This window comes from Solanum pennellii, chromosome 7 (genome assembly GCF_001406875.1).
Source record: "Solanum pennellii chromosome 7, SPENNV200".
Lineage (NCBI taxonomy): Eukaryota > Viridiplantae > Streptophyta > Magnoliopsida > Solanales > Solanaceae > Solanum > Solanum pennellii.
Window position 1 is genome coordinate 56,599,104 of NC_028643.1, and position 17,797 is coordinate 56,616,900.

The 17,797-nt window shown below is 34.9% G+C and overlaps 1 protein-coding gene across 1 annotated transcript; it reads right to left on the minus strand.

Moving 5' to 3' along the window:
• Positions 1-1,558: 1,558 nt before the first annotated feature.
• LOC107025936 (receptor-like serine/threonine-protein kinase ALE2) lies at positions 1,559-9,113 on the minus strand. The gene is made up of 16 exons (XM_015226735.2): positions 8,817-9,113; positions 8,028-8,156; positions 7,658-7,939; positions 7,456-7,581; positions 7,284-7,373; positions 7,064-7,153; positions 6,586-6,675; positions 6,406-6,495; positions 5,893-6,006; positions 5,211-5,318; positions 4,996-5,097; positions 4,515-4,886; positions 4,135-4,428; positions 3,271-3,660; positions 2,940-3,183; positions 1,559-2,648 (listed from the first exon to the last, which is right to left on the minus strand). Exons 1-16 carry the CDS (start codon positions 8,890-8,892, stop codon positions 1,958-1,960), a joined length of 3,288 nt encoding a protein of 1,095 aa, XP_015082221.1. The 5' UTR covers positions 8,893-9,113; the 3' UTR covers positions 1,559-1,957.
• Between the last annotated feature and the right edge of the window lie 8,684 nt (positions 9,114-17,797).

Genomic DNA, 17,797 nt, shown 5'->3' on the forward strand with positions numbered 1-17,797 from the left:
CAATTGTATAATTCGCTATCCTATTTCACTGCAATTGTATAATGCACAATTGTATAATTCGCTGCCTATTTCGCTGCAATATTTGTATAAAATTTGCTTTGCATACAATTGAATCGAAGTAAAATGTATGTATATTGCATAATTATAAGTGTATAGGAAGAAGATATATGTTTTTTCTCTCGCTTTATACAAAAACAGAAACACAATTTATACACTTATGTTGTATAAAGCGAGAGAAAATTGTATTTCACTGCAATTGTATAATTCACAATTTTATAATTCGTTGGCCTTTTTCGCTGCAATATTTGTATAAAATTTGCATTTGTCTACAATTGAATTGAAGTAAAATATTTGTAAATTGTATAATTAAGTGTATAGCACGAAAATATATATTTTTGCATGTGTATATACAATTTTCTCTCGCTTTATACAAAACAGAAACACAATTTATACACTTCTGTGTATAAAGCGAGAGAGGCGAGCAGAGGAAGAGTGGCGAACGAGAATGGGAGAGTGGCGAGCGAGATTTTTGGGAGAGAGGCGACTGACAAACTTTGGCTAACGTTTGCTATGGAGCACAATTAAATCAAACCGTAGCTACTTCATTTATTTTAAGTTATTAGTTTGCTATTATATACAATTATCCCTTTAAAAGAATTCAAAAATTTCCACTTGGATAAATCACTTCACTCTCGTTGATACATCCCTATCCCCCTCTCAGATACACCCCTCACCTATGTATCTAGATGTCTGTTGATGTATTTGAAAATCCAGGGATGTATCCGAATGTCCTATCACCTCTCGGATACATCTCTCACCTATGTATCCAGATGTCTCTGCTAAACTATTTGAAAGTCTAGTGATGTATCCAATTATTTAGTACTATTTTGATTGGAATTTTGGGCCTATGTACATGATATTATAGGGTGTGTACTAGTGAGACATAAGATTTAACACAATGGGATTAATTTTTGGTGTCTCCGATGGCGATGGCCGGTACATTGACTGAACTTGATCTATAGTTTATTTGTGGATAAATCGGGTGGGTTAAATGGGTTATGGGCGGGTTTTTAAAACTTGGGTTAGATAATTGGTCAACTTGGATTGTGGCTAATAATTGTGCATTGATTATTGGACATCAAGAGCTCTGATGGACGAAAAATATGACGAAGGGTATTGACATACCATTTTCAGAAGTGCGAGAATATATTTATCTTTTTTACCATAATAATTATTAGGTATTTATTTTACACTTAATAAGATTTTAAATCATCTAATTAACACCTTTTAACCAAACGGTTAGTTTCAACAATATATTCTTTTTTTTTTGAGTTCTTACTTAGACTATTGAGAGTATGAGTTTCATACCTAAAATATCCTCCCTCGTTAGTTTGAGTTCCCTCGAAGCAAAAATGGATCTTTGGACGAAAGATGGGAAGACGCTTTTCTTAATCCAAAGAATGATGGGCGTTTGTTACTAGAAGGTGTTGGGTTAACCCAAAAATGTTTGTGTGATAAGAAGAGTTGTGATAAGTTGGAACTATGGGGTGAAGCCTAGTTAACACATGCTGTTTTTCAATTGAAAATGTCATTGTGGAAGAGGAGAGTTCAAAGGATAACATCCTAGCAGCAGATTACTCTTTTGCCTCTCAAGGTTCAAACTCAATACCAGAAGATAAAGAACTATGATTCCTTTTATGAACAACTAGCATGTTACAATAAATACAATCTTCTTACATAAGAAGAAATCCGTATTCAGATATCTCTTCCCAGCTTTTGGCGGAGGGCTTATCATACTCATGAATTACGCGATAGCATTCAGGACAACTTGAGTATATTGGTGTTTGCTTCCTCATTATATGTCTTCATAAGAAGATACTGTACAATTCCATGCTCAATCTAGTATATCCGGCATGGATGGTGAAACATTTATCCAAGTCAAAGATGAAAACTTCAATTAGTGGGATCCAGGCCGTAACCCAAACATCACGCCATGCTCGCTCAAACTACCTCCAGATAATCTTCTCATTTTCTGCCATAGCCTCCTAGTTTTTCCTTTTCTCAGAGGACCTGAGCTAGAGTACCTCCTAAATGAACCAGATTCTTGCTGTCCATATCTTGCTAATGGACTCAGTAAATCTGACATTGAAAGTCCCCTCTCAACATCCAGCTCACTGTCAGAGTTAGAAACCGGGGATTGAGGTTGTATAGGGTTTAGCACTTGGCTTGAAGTTGTACTAACCCCAGCATCCATGTCAATAGACAGATCATCTTGGCTACAACTTTGAGACACTACGTCTTTTGTCTGTCCGCATTCGTTACATACCAGCTTTAAGGCCTGGACAACCTCACCCATGAAAGGTCTGTGTGACACCTCTGGTTGAACACACATTGACGCAATAGCAGCTACTTTTACAATGTCATCAAAAGGGAAATCAGGCCCCAAATTACGGTCCACAATCAACTCCAGACCTTCTTCACTCGTTAGGAGTGGACGTGCCCAAGCGACCAAATTCTCTTGACCTGGTGGCTGAGACATATCCACTGGCTTTTTTCCAGTTAGCAGCTCAAGCAGGACAACACCATAACTGTAAACATCACTCTTTACAAGTAGATGCCCTGTCATAGCATATTCTGGAGCCACGTACCTGGTAAAATAACAAAGTCAGAAGTGTACAACAGAGGAATAAAATGTTAAGAGAACGGGTTTTGTTATGCATAGTCAATTTCAATTGATTGAAGACAATCCGTTAACAATGTATAACACCTTTCGAGTAAAAATAAATAAGGCATTCAAAAGGAAAAAAAATTATACTCCAGGAAAGCAGACCAGAATGAAGCAGCTGATCTGCTTAAGAGGTTTGGACCTTTGTCAGTCATAAACGGGACGAAGGCTGGCCTAATGAAAATACAAATATTAAGTCAGATGAATATTTTACCCAAAAGTTCCCATGACTCGAGTGGATATGTGTCTTTCTCCTTCATCTAATGCAGCTCTAGCCAAACCAAAATCAGACACTTTTGGGGTGAAATCATGTTCCAGTAAGATGTTACTAGACTTAAAATCCCTGTGTATGACACGGGGACTGGAATCTTCATGTAAATAGGCCAGGCCTCGGGCAGCACCGAGTGCTATTTTCATTCGGGCATCCCAATCAAGTGGAGAACTTTCCTTGTCAACACCTGAAAGACAGTTTGTAGCCAGTCTGAAATCTAAATTCACATGGCTTCAACCAAATAAGTTAATGAGTGATCCAAATTGAATATTACCATGAAGGTGAGATTCCACACTGCCATTTGGGATGAGCTCATAAAGTAAACAGCGACTGCGCTCCTCAAGACATATACCTATCAACTTGACCAAGTTCCTATGATGGAGGCGGCTAAGCATCTCTACTTCAGCCAAAAATTCACGACCACCCTGTTGGTCATCTCTCTTGAGGACTTTCACTGCCACTTTCACCCCATCATCAAGCACACCACTATAAACACGACCAAATCCCCCTTCACCTAGTACTCTTGCTTCATTGAAGCTGTCAGTTGCTCTATCAATTTCCTTTGAAGAAAATGTTCTAGCTGAACCAGTATAAGCAGCAAAGCTTGAACTAAAGGATAATGTAGGAGAGTTCAGCCTACTCCCAATCATGGAGGCTGCAATCCCTATATCATGCATAACGATCATCTTTATTACACAAGACTCGTGAGAATCACATATTTGTACACATTTTAGATGCATATTAATAAATTTGTGAAGTTTAATGGTTCCTGTATGCACCCATTAAGAGTTGATACTTCAAGATATTCCATTCAAAAGATACACCATATTAACATTATGCAACTAACCAGATAACTTTTCCTATATTCCATTTCATTCCATTGTATGCTCAGGATAAGTAGTAAAAGTAACTGAGTTGAGCAACAAATAGCATATTCAAAACTCCAACATGATTTACTTTCCCCTCACATAGTATTTACCTGGCATGCTACAAAGGCACAGCGATAATGAAGGGCTAGGCTTCTGAATTTTACTGGTTGAATGTCTTTCAGCATGAATGAAGAAAACTAACGCAGAGAATACAAGCTAGGCAAACCACATGGCAGTAGATCATTTACATGTCAAGAGAAGGATTTCACCTGATGACTTTGCAAGGGATGGTAATGTAGTTGGTGGAGTTGGTTCTAACCGATATCCGTGATCTCTATGCCTGAAAAGCAAAACCCATGCAACAGCACAACATAAAATAACTGCGACAGAGGCTGACAGCACAATTACTGCTATGACACTCCGACTTGGCCCACTTTTGTGCTGTTGCCCCCTCACATCAACTCCAAGAGGCTGTATGGTCCTTCCGTTATTATCACCAGGATATGGTTGGCTACTTATGGTATCAATGTCTGAAGCTGCTGAAGGTGGAGAGGGAGGAAGACCTGTACATATAACAATTCTATTTAGTTACTCAACACATAGCATGTGTCATCAAGATGACACAATAGCATTAGGAATGATTCTATACCTGGATATTGCACATATAATACATCATAATCACCAAAAAGTGATGATTTTATAACAACTTGTTTGTGCCAGAATCTTTGTGATGTCAAAAATGCTGTCGTGTTATCAAATTTTTCTCCGAGGGGTACCAAATCAATAAGGACAATGGTCTTTTCTGGGTACTGGCTGGCTGAATTTGCTCCCATTATACGAACTTGACTTTTATCCATAAATACCCCAACAGAAACTTCTGTAGCTAACTCTGAAACCAAAGGGAAGAAGGTGTAGAGTGCTACACTAAGGCGTAGTCCAATTCGCATGGGCAAGACACAAACACAAGGTGCTTTGGGTGGACCATTTGTGAAAGGCTCCGCACAAGCCAATGATGCGCAATCTGCAACATCGGCATCATGTTTAGAATAGTCAATGGGGCAACAGCTGGCAACTTGGGCATGTAAAATCTATATCATTTAGAAGAGCAAGCAGAGGCAGATAAAACATACCTTCATTAGGAGGTGGAGGTGGTAGTGCCTGAAATGGATGCGGTATCTTTGGATGCCTTGGTGAAGACCCAGAGGGAGAGAATTTAGGGGAAAGAAATGGCTCTTGCAATGACAGATGATATAGAGATAAGCATTAACTATGCATAGGAATAAAAATAAAATATAAGGTTAATGCCTTGACTATGGATTACATGAAAAGGGAACATATGACATACTCTTACTTTTAGTTGGTCTAGATGAAGCACTTGGAGATGGTGATATTGCAGGAGAATCATGACTCTCCGGAGAAGTTAAAGGCGCAAGCACCGGTGGTACCGACAATCCTGTAAAGGAGGAGTTATCAGAATCACTTTTTTTCTTTTCGCTATTCATTTTTCTTTCAGAGAGGCAAATGGATAGTCAACTGAGGATGACTAGAATGATCACAAACCTGCAGTTAAAAGTGAACGAGTGGTGCCCAAGGGTCTTTGGATATGATTTTGAGTGAAATGAAACAATGGAGATGGAGAAATCAATACACGTTCATCAGTTATTGACTGAATTCTGGTTAGTGTCGTATATCAGAATGAGTATATCAACTGACATTTCTCAGGTAAGATACAGGACCTAGTTCAGTTGAAACTGGAGGATAACCTTCATAGGATGACAGAGTGATTTCTGTCATATTATCTTTTAGGTAGTGATCCCTCTTGTGAGACTTAAGGTGCACATAAGGGAGGATATGATCCTTCCACAGGGGGAGAATTAGGGTATTTATGAGGAAGAGCATCAGTAGAGCACCCCATGGCTTTGTGTTCAGTATGAGCGACGAGAGGAAAAGTAATCCTTCAGTGACATAATTGGCCGTTCCTCATGCTGCTGATGAGAAGAAATGATAGCAGAAATGCATTGACATACCTTTTGCTGGATGCTGATGGTTCATTCCCTTGGTAGGTGCAACAGTTGGAGCACTTGCTCTTTTGCGGTTGATGCTTGGCCACGGAGTTGATACAGGGGATATATCATGCTTAACTACAATAATAAAACTGACTCAAATTAACTATGCTGACAATGCCACTTTGAGAATCAAGTAGCTATTTAACAGAAAATGGGAAAACGAAATAAAACACATTCTTATATCTTTCTGAAGGCAAGGATAATTCAAAAAAAGGAGTACTGACTATTTCAACTCCGAACATATTCAGTAGGCATCAGTTCATTTTTCTTAACTAGTTCTACATTGACAATCATTAACAATTTGCAAGCAAGCAAACCTCTGGTTAAGATTCTATCGATTTGGTTTTTTACCTGAGGAGGTGACTACTTGGGGTACAGTTGCCAAGACTATTTGTAAATTGTATCATGCCAAAAAATATTTGGTTGAAATATGAAGAATACATGTACATGAGCAACACTAGCAAGCACTGTTACCTGGTGAAATGGATGGAGGTTTTAGAGGATGTCTTGGATGGCTGGGTGGTGAATTGTTAGGCAACTTCCTCGGAGGTGGTGCAAATGTCGCTGCAAATTCAACACATAGATGATCAGATCTTGTTTACAAACAATTTATTTGCAGAAATATCACTCACTAAGTACACGCAGGAAGTATACCTGGTGGAATAGATGGTGAAACTTTTGGATTGGTTGGCCTGGCAGGCAGTGGATTTTGCGGCTTTTCCCTTGGAGAAGGCGCATTAAGGACTGAATGCAATGAGAGAAAGCTCTATAATGTAAAAATTCATGCATTCATGATCACATCTAATTTGCACTTTATTTTTTTTTGTTAGGAAGTATACATACTTCCTTTGTGCCATTTTTATATGACAATCTTTCTTTTTAGTATGTTCTAAAAAGAATGACACTTTTCTATATTAAGAAACTCTTAAACCTTAAAGCTTCCATTTCACCCTTTCATGACATTCTCCTATAGCCATAAAAAAATCATCATATGTTTAAGAAGACAGATTCTAAGGCTACCTTTGGTATGCATTGAAAGTCTTTCTTCCTTTCTTTTTAACCTCTGTGCCCAATCAAACACCACCATATAAAATGAAATGGAGGGAGCACTATATAAATATAGTGTGAATACCTGGTGGCATAGATGGTGAGACTTCTGGAATGATTGGGTGGGTGGGCAGAGGATTTTGTGGCTTTCCCCTTGGAGAAGGCGCATTCAGGACTGAGCAAAATAACAGCAAAACAAAATAATGTACAAAATTTGATGGCATCCAAGATCAGATCTAATTTACTCTGCAACTTTATTCTAACATGAATGTCACAATTTATATTAGAAAAAAAGACAAGGATACCTGGTGGAATGGATGGTGAAATTTCTGGATTTCTTGGGAGGGTGGGCAGTGAATTTCTCGGCATTCCCCTTGGAGCAGGCGCATTCAGGACTGAGTTAACAGCAAAACAAAATAAAAGTGATAATCATTTTCTATCTTAAGAGTTAAGATATTCTCATCAGCCAACAATTACCTGGAGCAATTGAGGAGAGAGGACCCTCTGTTGACTTGCTCTCACTGGGTGGCATAGATCCAGGTAGCGGTGGAGTTTTAGTTGGTGCATCTTCAGTAGAGTTCCTTCCAGGTGACGATACTGGTGCTGTTCTCCAAAAAAAACTATCAACTTAAACAGAAATCAAGTCATTTGAACATTATGACTATAGTCAGCCACATACCTGGAGCTTCTGGAACGACAACAGGCTGTTCAGTATGTCGATGATCTCTCTTAGGAGCACTCGGAGGCAGAACTGGAGCGGGATCACTCCACACTATTGGAGGAGGAGGACCTGGTAGAGAAGCAATTTGTGGTGGGGCTGAATTGATTGTGGGTGGAGCTGAACTGGGTGGTGGCAATATTATAGGAGCACTTGGTTGCAGAGACGGTGTAAGAACTTCTATCGGTGGAGGGATAGTGGGGGACATCATTGGTGGAAAGACATTTGCAGGAGGAGATGCTACTGAGTTAAAAAAAGAAAAACATAAGATGAATAACATAAAACATCAAATTTGGTTAATAGATTTGGAAGCCAAGAATCACCGTCTGACCATTCAACTCTAATGCAGGAGCAGGTGCATTACTTGTGGACGCATTCCCATGAGAGACAAAAAAGGGTATTTCCTCTTCAACAGGATGAACTGCAGAGGATGCTGACGGAGAGGGCGATAAACGGACGCCTAAAATGAATTCCAAAAAAATTATATTAGGTTAGATATGCAGTTCTTCATTTGAAAAGATTCTCCATTTCACAAAAAATCTTAGTGCAAATGACAGCTCGACGACAAATAAAAAGACATTAGCAAAATCATTTCCCTTCTTTTCAACATACTTAGATTAATTACAATCATAAAGCATTAGAACGTATACGGAGGGGATGATGAACATGAATAGTGAATCATTTTTTTACCATGGTCATACATTACATGTTTGATTACCTTATTTGCAAATACATCCCAACAAGATGGCACATCATTGAAATAAAAGCAGGCTAATTATCCCATGGCAGATTAATATAGTCATTGCAGCATCAATTTGCAAGGAACCGGTAAGAAGAATAATATAAGTAGGGCCTCTAAAGGGAAAATCAGTGATCAATGAAACAGTTAAATTGGCTAAAGAAGTTAAGGCACAAATTTGAGCTTGGCATAAAAACAAAATTCAGAATGTAATAGTCTCAATTCCCTCACACACAAGATGAATCAATCTGATTTGAGTGCTACAAAATTATCAAATCTAGGTATTTTTTTCAGAAGTCAAAATTAGCAACACTAAACTTACATAGCACAAAACTCATAAATAAATAGGTAGCTGAAGAAGTAGAGAAAGAGAAGAATTACCTGCAGATCCCATAGAGAAAGCAAAGGCACATAATTGCAGCAGCAAACAAACAAGTTGCAGCTTCACTCCATCCATCCCATAGACTAACAACAACAAGCCTCACAACATAAAAGCAGAAAATATGTAGAAAGATAAAATTAGATGAGTTGAAGCAATAAGAAAGAGAGAGAGAATTGAGAAAGAAGCAACGAAGAGGCAGAAACGCCCAAAAATGGGGTGTCAGAGTAAGCATAAGAAGGTGAGATTAACATGGCGTTTCAGGTAGCATGTGAGCAATTACACTACACTATTATATTAAATGCTAATAACCTTTGAACTCTTAACAACTCACACCAAACTAATGTATACACCGGTATTAGTTAGATTACTTTTTATTTTATTATCTTATTTAAAAAGTAATTTTACTCCTAAAACATTTTTTCATTTAGTAAAGGGAATAATTAGTAGAGTATTAATAATAATTATTTAATTTTTAGACTGCTTTTTATTAAACACTTTAAAATTATTCTTTGTTGTTTTTGAAAATACACTTACCTAGAATAATTTAAGAGAGAGATTGCCAAAAAAAAAAAGGACTTCTTTTTTTAATTACAAGTGGTAAGCACTCTACTCTCTATCACCTTTACTTGTCGAGAACTAACTTAGGCACACCACTTCAAAAGTTAAAAATATAATAATAATAATAATTTTATTATATCAAAATTTAATGTTTTGAAAAAATTATTGAAAAATAATTATATTAATAATAAAAGTAAATTGAAAATTAAATGATAAATTATTTTATTTTCAAATTAAACAAATCAAATAGACAATTAACTTTAATATAATGAACAAGTTAAAATAAGTGATTTTAAAATTATTATTTATTATTTTATTGGGGGTGTAATTAGGAAGAAGAGACAATTAATGGTGCAACTCTTATTGGTTGGATTAGAGTTATGAGATTCTCCATCAAACTTTTTTACCAAGCAAGAAATATCAATACCTTAGGGAAACCAAGTAATAATGATTATAAAAATAAAAAAATTACTAGTCACATTTTCTAGGTCATTAAATAATGTTTAGCACACATATTTAGTTGTAATTAGTTTAGAAATAATTTTATTGTTGTATAATTAAAAAGTTGAATTTTGAATTGATAAAATTAGAGCATTTGGTCTGAAATTTTAGGGATTTGTGTAGTTGATCCTCGTTTTAGGTAATTGATGTCTGCGAGTTGAGTTGTGTGGGCATGTGTCAACTGCCATTTGACACCTCAACTAGTTCAACTTTCTTATTTTAATTAATAAGTAATTAACCAAACTAAATTATTGGACCCTACTCTTAGGGGTACATCTATATTAATGGCTTTTTTCTGCCAAACCCTTTTATTTTCCACCTAAAATTTTCACTTCTTTTTATTTCAAATGTCTCTGACTTGTTTGAGAATAAATTATCTTAAAAATTAGTTAAAAATTAGTTATTCTTGTTTAATTATGTTAGGATAACTTATCACATTATATATATGACATAAGTTATTTTATTTTTATGATATAAATAGTTAAATATATTATCTCAAACATGATAATTCAATAAGATACAAAAATTTTATTCTATCAGTATTTATTTTTATTTCTCAAAATCACACCAAACGACTCCTAAGTGTTAAACTTGTACTCTCGCTTAATTTGTTTTTATAATTTTGATATGATATTAAATTCAAGAAAATAATCTTTTTATAATTTTAAATAAAAATTATATATTAAATTTTTTAAAATATTTTTAAAATTTTATGATTTTAAACATGATATATAAAAAGTTAAAATTAAAGAGTTGATATAAAAAGGAAAATAATTATTTTTAATAGATTAAAAAGAAAAGTAAGCTTGAAAAGGTTCTCAATTTTGGTTTTTTAAGTAATACTTCATTCATCCATTTTTACTTTGTTTTAGTATATTAAAAAAGACTTGTTTAATTTAAAAAATTAAAAGATAATTTTATTATTTGATTTCTATTTTATTTTTATTATTAAATATTATAAAGTATCATTTAATTTATTATTTCTTAAAAGGTAAATTAAATTATTATTAACAAGTAAAACTGAATGAAGAGAGTAATTATTGTTGATACTTGATTCTCCTTGTATAGTAATGATATTGAAAGAAGAGGGGCGTTGTTATAGTATCTTTCCCTAATTTATTTTAGCCGACGACTTTTATGAGTTCCACATTAAATCTAAAGGTACTCTCTATGAACGTTAAATCAAATAGTTTAATCATAGTTATAAAAAAATTAATTATAATATTATGAATAAAATACATTTTCTTTATCTGTTTTTCGATACAAATACTGATAGGGACAAATTATTCCATGGCCACAAGTGAGGGATTATCCATTTAAGCAGCAATTAGTCAAAAGATTAATATATTTCTTACATTTTTGCAACCTGAGGCTCCGCAACAATTAATTTCATTTATTTTATTTATTTATTATATTAAAAATAATTTTCTAACCATATTTATTCAATTTGAAAATCCAAAGATAATTTATTGTACCCCATAATAATTACAAGAGATATCACTAATGAGGTCATTTTTGTCTTTCAATTATGATACTGTATAAAAAAGATTGGTTTAAAAACATCCCCCTCATAATTGAATCAGAGTGAGACAGGCAAGATTGGAAGGGCCCTCTGTTTTTTAATGCATTTTAATGGAAATCCATAATTCTGCTTTTTTGTTTGCATTTTCAATAATTGTATTACTTTGTTTGGAAATAATTGTTCTCTTTCATTTTCTTCTTTAAACAAATCGTTGTGTACTACATTCATTTCTTCGATACCCTTTTTATATTTTTATCTGTCAACTATTATACATAGATATTCATTTTTATTTATACAGTAAAAAGAATTAAGAAATAATTTATCATTCTGTGTCAAGTTTTTATTTTTGTTATTAAATATTATTTATTTTTTAATATTTAGATGATTTAAAATAATTAAAAGTGATATAGTAAAATTATTTATTAAGAGTACTTTTTAAGAGATGTATAAGTCAAACATAAACAAATAAATATAATAGTATATACCTAGTTTATAAATATATAAATTTTAAATATTTTAAACTGTCAATTATAATGATTTATAGTATTTTTACGTAATTTAAAAATCTATTAAATTCTTTTTTAAAAATTTAAAAATTCTGTAAGAAAATTTTCAATCATATTTAAATCATTTTATTCACTAAAAAACGAAATATATTAGATAAATTGAGACGGACGGAGGAAGTAATTAAAAACATAGTGCCTCTAACCAACTCGTGGCTCATATTGTTACTAATAGTTCAATTTTATTTATTGTTTGTTTGCTTTAAAACCAGTGTCTTATTTTACTTATTATTGGTCCCACCATTACATGATAATTAGATTTAAACAAAATTGTACGCTGATAAGAGCCAATTATTTCATCTTTTATAATGATAATAAAAATGTTGGGTATGTAGCAAGAATTGATGTGAAATAGAAGGAAGGAGAAGAATTTGAAAAGTTTAGAACTTGAAAGGTTGGGAACTTAAAAAGTCATCTAATGCTTTAATGAAAAAGGCAATTGTCCCTCATTGATAATGGAAATGAAAATAGGAGAGTTTAAATAAATAAACACTCCTATTAATTGTTAAAACGGTTGGAAAGAAGGACCCCCCTCGCGCCGCCGTCGTCGCTCGCTTCGGCTACGGCTTTGGTTTTGGTTTTGGCTTTGGCAAATGATCGAGAGATAATTTTTTGGACAAATTTATTTTAATTATTAATTTAATTAATTAAATGACCAAAAAAATTATTTTCAATTAATTAGTTGATAACAGAAGTTAACCGAAATGTTTTCAACTTTCTAGTTAACCCGACGCGTGACCCATTTTAATTTCCGTTTCCCGCCATGACTGTTCTGAAAGGTTGCAACTTTAAAGAACATTCAATACCATTTGAAAGTTTGCAACCTTTCATTAATGGTCGTGTCAATTCTGAAAGGGTTGAAACCTTTCAGAATATATTCTTCTTGCCTATAAATACCATTCAGTCTTCAGAATATTTCTCTACGAATTTTCTGATCTTCCTTCTTCTTAAAAACACATATTTCTTCGTGTACTTTCCTGCTGTGGATTGATTCGCTGACAGTAGAGTTTTTGGTATCTATACTCTACTGATTAAGATCATTTTACCCTGGGAGGTTATATTCCAAATCAAACCTCGGATACTAGAGGGGAATAATTTCCTTAAGGAGACACTGTGAATTCAGTGGACTTGATTTTCTTCCTAAATTATCAAAAAGAGTATTCCAGATTCTGGTAAGTTTTACAGATTCAATTATTTTTTACAAATAAATTTCTGTTCATCTTATTTACTGGTTCTAAAAATCTCAGTTACTTCGTGTTTCTGAATGATTTATTACAACCAGTAATTTCTGATTTTCATAACACAGATTGGCAACAATCTTAAGGAAATTTATTTAAATCTGTGTTTCTGGTGGAGACAAAAATCTTTGTGATTTTATACTCCTTTAAGTCTGCAATTATAATTTATTGCTTACTTATATTGTATCAATTTTGTTTATCAGAAATGGAAAACACTGGTGTTACAGTGGCTGTTGCTGCACCAACCCGAACTCTTGTATCACAAGCAGAGAAACCGGGTAAATTCACAGGTGTGAATTTCAAAGGATGGCAGCAACGAGTATTTTTCTGGCTTACCACTCTTGGTCTGCAGAAATTTACAAGTGAAGATACTCCAGTTCCTGCTGATGATATGCCAGACAGGGAAAAATTTATGATTGTTGAAGCATGGAAACAGTCAGACTTCCTATGTAAAGGTTACATTTTGAGTGCTTTAGAGGATGACTTATATAATGTCTATAGTGCAATAACAAGTTCAAAAGAGTTGTGGAATGCACTTGAGAAGAAATATAAGACAGAAGATGCATGCTTGAAAAAGTTTGTGGTCGCAAAGTTTTTAGACTATAAAATGGTAGATAGTAAAACTATTGGATCACAAGTGCAGGAACTTCAACTTATTCTCCATGATCTGATTGCTGAAGATATGGTAGTAAATGAAGCTTTTCAAGTGGCTGCAATGATCGAGAAGTTGCCTCCTTCGTGGAATGATTTCAAGAATTATCTAAAGCACAAGCGTAAAGAAATGAAGCTTGAAGATCTTGTGATTCGGCTCAAGATTGAGGAAGATAACAGAAATGCCGAAAAGAAGTCGCGTAAGAGTTCAACAATCATTGGAGTTAATATTGTTGAAGAAGCTCCTACCAAAGACAAAAAGAGAAAGAAGTCCAACGGGCAGAAGTCAGAACAGGCCAAGAAGAAATTCAAAGGCAACTGTTATAATTGTGGCAAGGCTGGTCATAGATCTTCTGATTGTCATGCTCCAAGAAAGGACAAAAACAAAGGCAAAGGCAAAAGTCAAGCAAACATCGTGGAAAAGATGGAAGATGCAAATGACTTGTGTGCAATGATATCAGAATGTAACTTAGTTGGAAATCCCAAGGAGTGGTTTCTCGACTCAGGTGCTACTAGACATATTTGCTCTGCAAAAGAAGCCTTTGCAACGTACACTCCTGCTGAGTACGATGAAGATTTATTCATGGGAAACACAGCAACAGCAAGGATTGCAGGAACTGGGAAAGTAATGTTGAAAATGACATCCGGCAAAGTGTTGACTTTAAACAATGTTCTGCATGTCCCTACTATTAGGAAGAATTTAGTTTCTGCTGCACTACTCGTTAAGAACGGGTTTAAGTGTGTCCTAGTTAGTGATAAAGCTGTAATAAGTAAGAATGAAATGTTCATAGGAAAGGGCTACCTCAATGAGGGTCTTTTCAAACTAAATGTAATGGTTATTGACAGTATTAATAAAAATTCTGCTTCTGTTTACTTATTGGAGTTAAGTGATTTATGGCATGCCCGTTTGGGACATGTAAATTACAAAGCCTTGCGAAAATTGGTTAATCTAGAAGTATTGCCTGATTTTAAATGCGATAAGTCGAAATGTGAAATTTGTGTGGAAAGTAAGTTTGTTAAACATCCTTACAAGTCTGTTGAAAGAAATTCTAAAACTTTAGACTTAATTCACACAGATATATGCGATATGAAGTCAACACCATCTCGTGGTGGAAAAAAGTATTTTATAACTTTTATTGATGACTGCACTCGATTTTGTTATGTATATTTGCTTAATAGTAAGGATGAAGCAATTGATGCATTTAAGCAATACAAAAATGAAGTGGAAAACCAATTGAATCTAAAGATAAAAATGATTCGGAGTGATAGGGGTGGAGAATATGAATCTCCTTTTGCAGAGATATGTTTGGAATATGGTATTATTCATCAAACTACTGCACCTTATACACCACAGTCAAATGGTTTGGCAGAACGGAAGAACAGAACATTAAAGGAAATGATGAATGCCTTAATGATCAATTCTGGTTCACCGCGAAATCTTTGGGGGGAAGCCATCCTTACAGCTAATAAAATACTCAATAGAGTACCCCATCGAAAAACACAATTAATTCCATATGAGTTGTGGAAAGGAAGAAAACCCAACTTGAAATATTTCAAAGTGTGGGGGTGTTTAGCCAAGGTAGAGGTTCCTTTACCGAAGAGGGTTAAAATTGGACCCAAAACAATAGATTGTGTCTTTATTGGGTATGCTGTGAATAGTAAAGCCTGTCGATTTTTGGTTCACAAATCTGATAATCCTGAGATTCATGTTAATACGATAATTGAATCAGATAATGCAGAGTTTTTTGAAAACATTTATCCGTATAAAACTGAAAGTGAGTCAACAAGTGAAAGACCTAAACGACCACGAGAAGAATCAATGGAAAATATTCTAACTAGTGAGGAACCTAGGCGAAGTACTCGACAACGAAAATCTGTTTCTTTCGGACCAGATTTTGTAGCACTATTGCTTGAAAATGAGCCTCAAACATTTAAAGCAGCTATGTCTTCGTCAGAGTCAACTTATTGGAAAGAAGCAGTCAATAGTGAGATTGAATCAATTTTAAGCAATCACACTTGGGAATTGACTGATCTTCCTCCAGGAAATAAACCTTTAGGATCAAAATGGATCTTTAAAAGGAAAATGAAACCTGATGGGACTATTGACAAATATAAGGCTAGACTGGTAGTCAAAGGGTACAGACAAAAGGAAGGTCTGGACTACTTTGACACATACTCTCCAGTAACAAGGATAACATCAATTAGGATGTTAATAGCACTAGCAGCAGTGCATGATCTTAAAATCCACCAAATGGATGTAAAGACAGCCTTCTTAAATGGAGAGTTAGAGGAAGAAATTTACATGGAACAACCTGAAGGGTTTATAGTTCCTGGTAAAGAAAAGAAAGTGTGCAGACTTGTGAAGTCACTTTATGGACTCAAGCAAGCACCCAAACAATGGCATGCTAAATTTGATCAAATAATGTTGGCAAATGGATTCAAGATTAACGAATGTGATAAATGTGTTTACATTAAAAACGTTATGAATCATGAAGTCATTGTTTGTTTGTATGTTGATGACATGTTAATAATGAGTAAAGAAATTGACGATATAAATGCTACTAAGCGCATGTTGTCCAGCAAGTTCGATATGAAAGACTTAGGAGTTGCTGATTTGATCTTAGGGGTCAGGATTATCAAAACTCCCCAGGGACTAGCATTATCTCAATCTCATTATATTGAAAAAGTATTGGATAAGTTCAATTACTTGAATTTCAATGTAGTCAAAACTCCAATTGATTTAAGTTGTACATTTAAAAAGAATGAAGGTCAAAGTGACTCTCAATTGGAATATGCCAGAGTGTTGGGAAGTTTGATGTATATTATGAATTGCACGCGACCAGATATAGCATGTGCTATTAGTAAACTGAGTCGGTACACTAGTAATCCGAATCAAACTCACTGGATGGCTATGAAACGTGTGTTGGGTTATCTAAAATGGACACAACATTATGCTTTGCATTATAATAAATATCCTGCTGTGATTGAAGGATATAGTGATGCAAATTGGATCACCGGGTCAAATGATGTAAAATCCACGAGTGGTTATGTATTCATACTTGGTGGAGGAGCTGTCTCTTGGAAATCTTCCAAACAGACATGTATTGCTCGCTCCACAATGGAATCTGAATTCATTGCTTTGGATAAGGCTGGTGAAGAAGCGGAATGGCTCCGGAATTTCCTAGAGGATATTCCATTCTGGCCCAAACCTGTTGGACCAATTTGCATACATTGCGATAGTCAAGCAGCAATAGGTAGGGCAGGGAGCGTTATGTACAACGGGAAGTCTCGTCATATACGACGTAGACATAACACCATAAGACAACTGCTCTCTAGTGGAATTATCACAATTGACTATGTAAAGTCAAGCGATAATGTGTCAGATCCACTAACGAAAGGCCTAGTGAGAGAGGCAGTTGAAAGATCATCTAAGGGAATGGGTTTACGGCTTAGGACAAGTCAGCATGACGGTAACTCTATCTAGCAGACTGGAGATCCCAAGAGCTAGATTCAAGGAGAAAAACAAAGTTGTGGCTGACGGTTCGACATTGTCAATTAACTCAATCCATTCTCATGATGAAAACAATGTTCAAGAAAAAGGTTAAGACTTTAAGGCTTGTTAATAAGGTAATAAAGCTTAAAGTTTTTAATGATTTGCTAAGTTTGGTAGATTTGACCAAATAGTGTATCTACGAGATGACACGGTTAGAAATCACCTATGTGAGTGTGAAGTGGAAGCCGCTTCAAAGAGAATTCTATGTCAAAAGCCTATTCTCTATACACTCATGAAACCAGGAGGTGTTCATGGCTGAAACGAACACAACCGTAAGAATCATAAACAGTAATGGGTTAATTGTGTGACATATGGTTGTCTAGGTATACACCAAAGCTCGACGGTTCAAAGATATCACATCTACCGATTGACCGAGTATATCCGACATATGTTC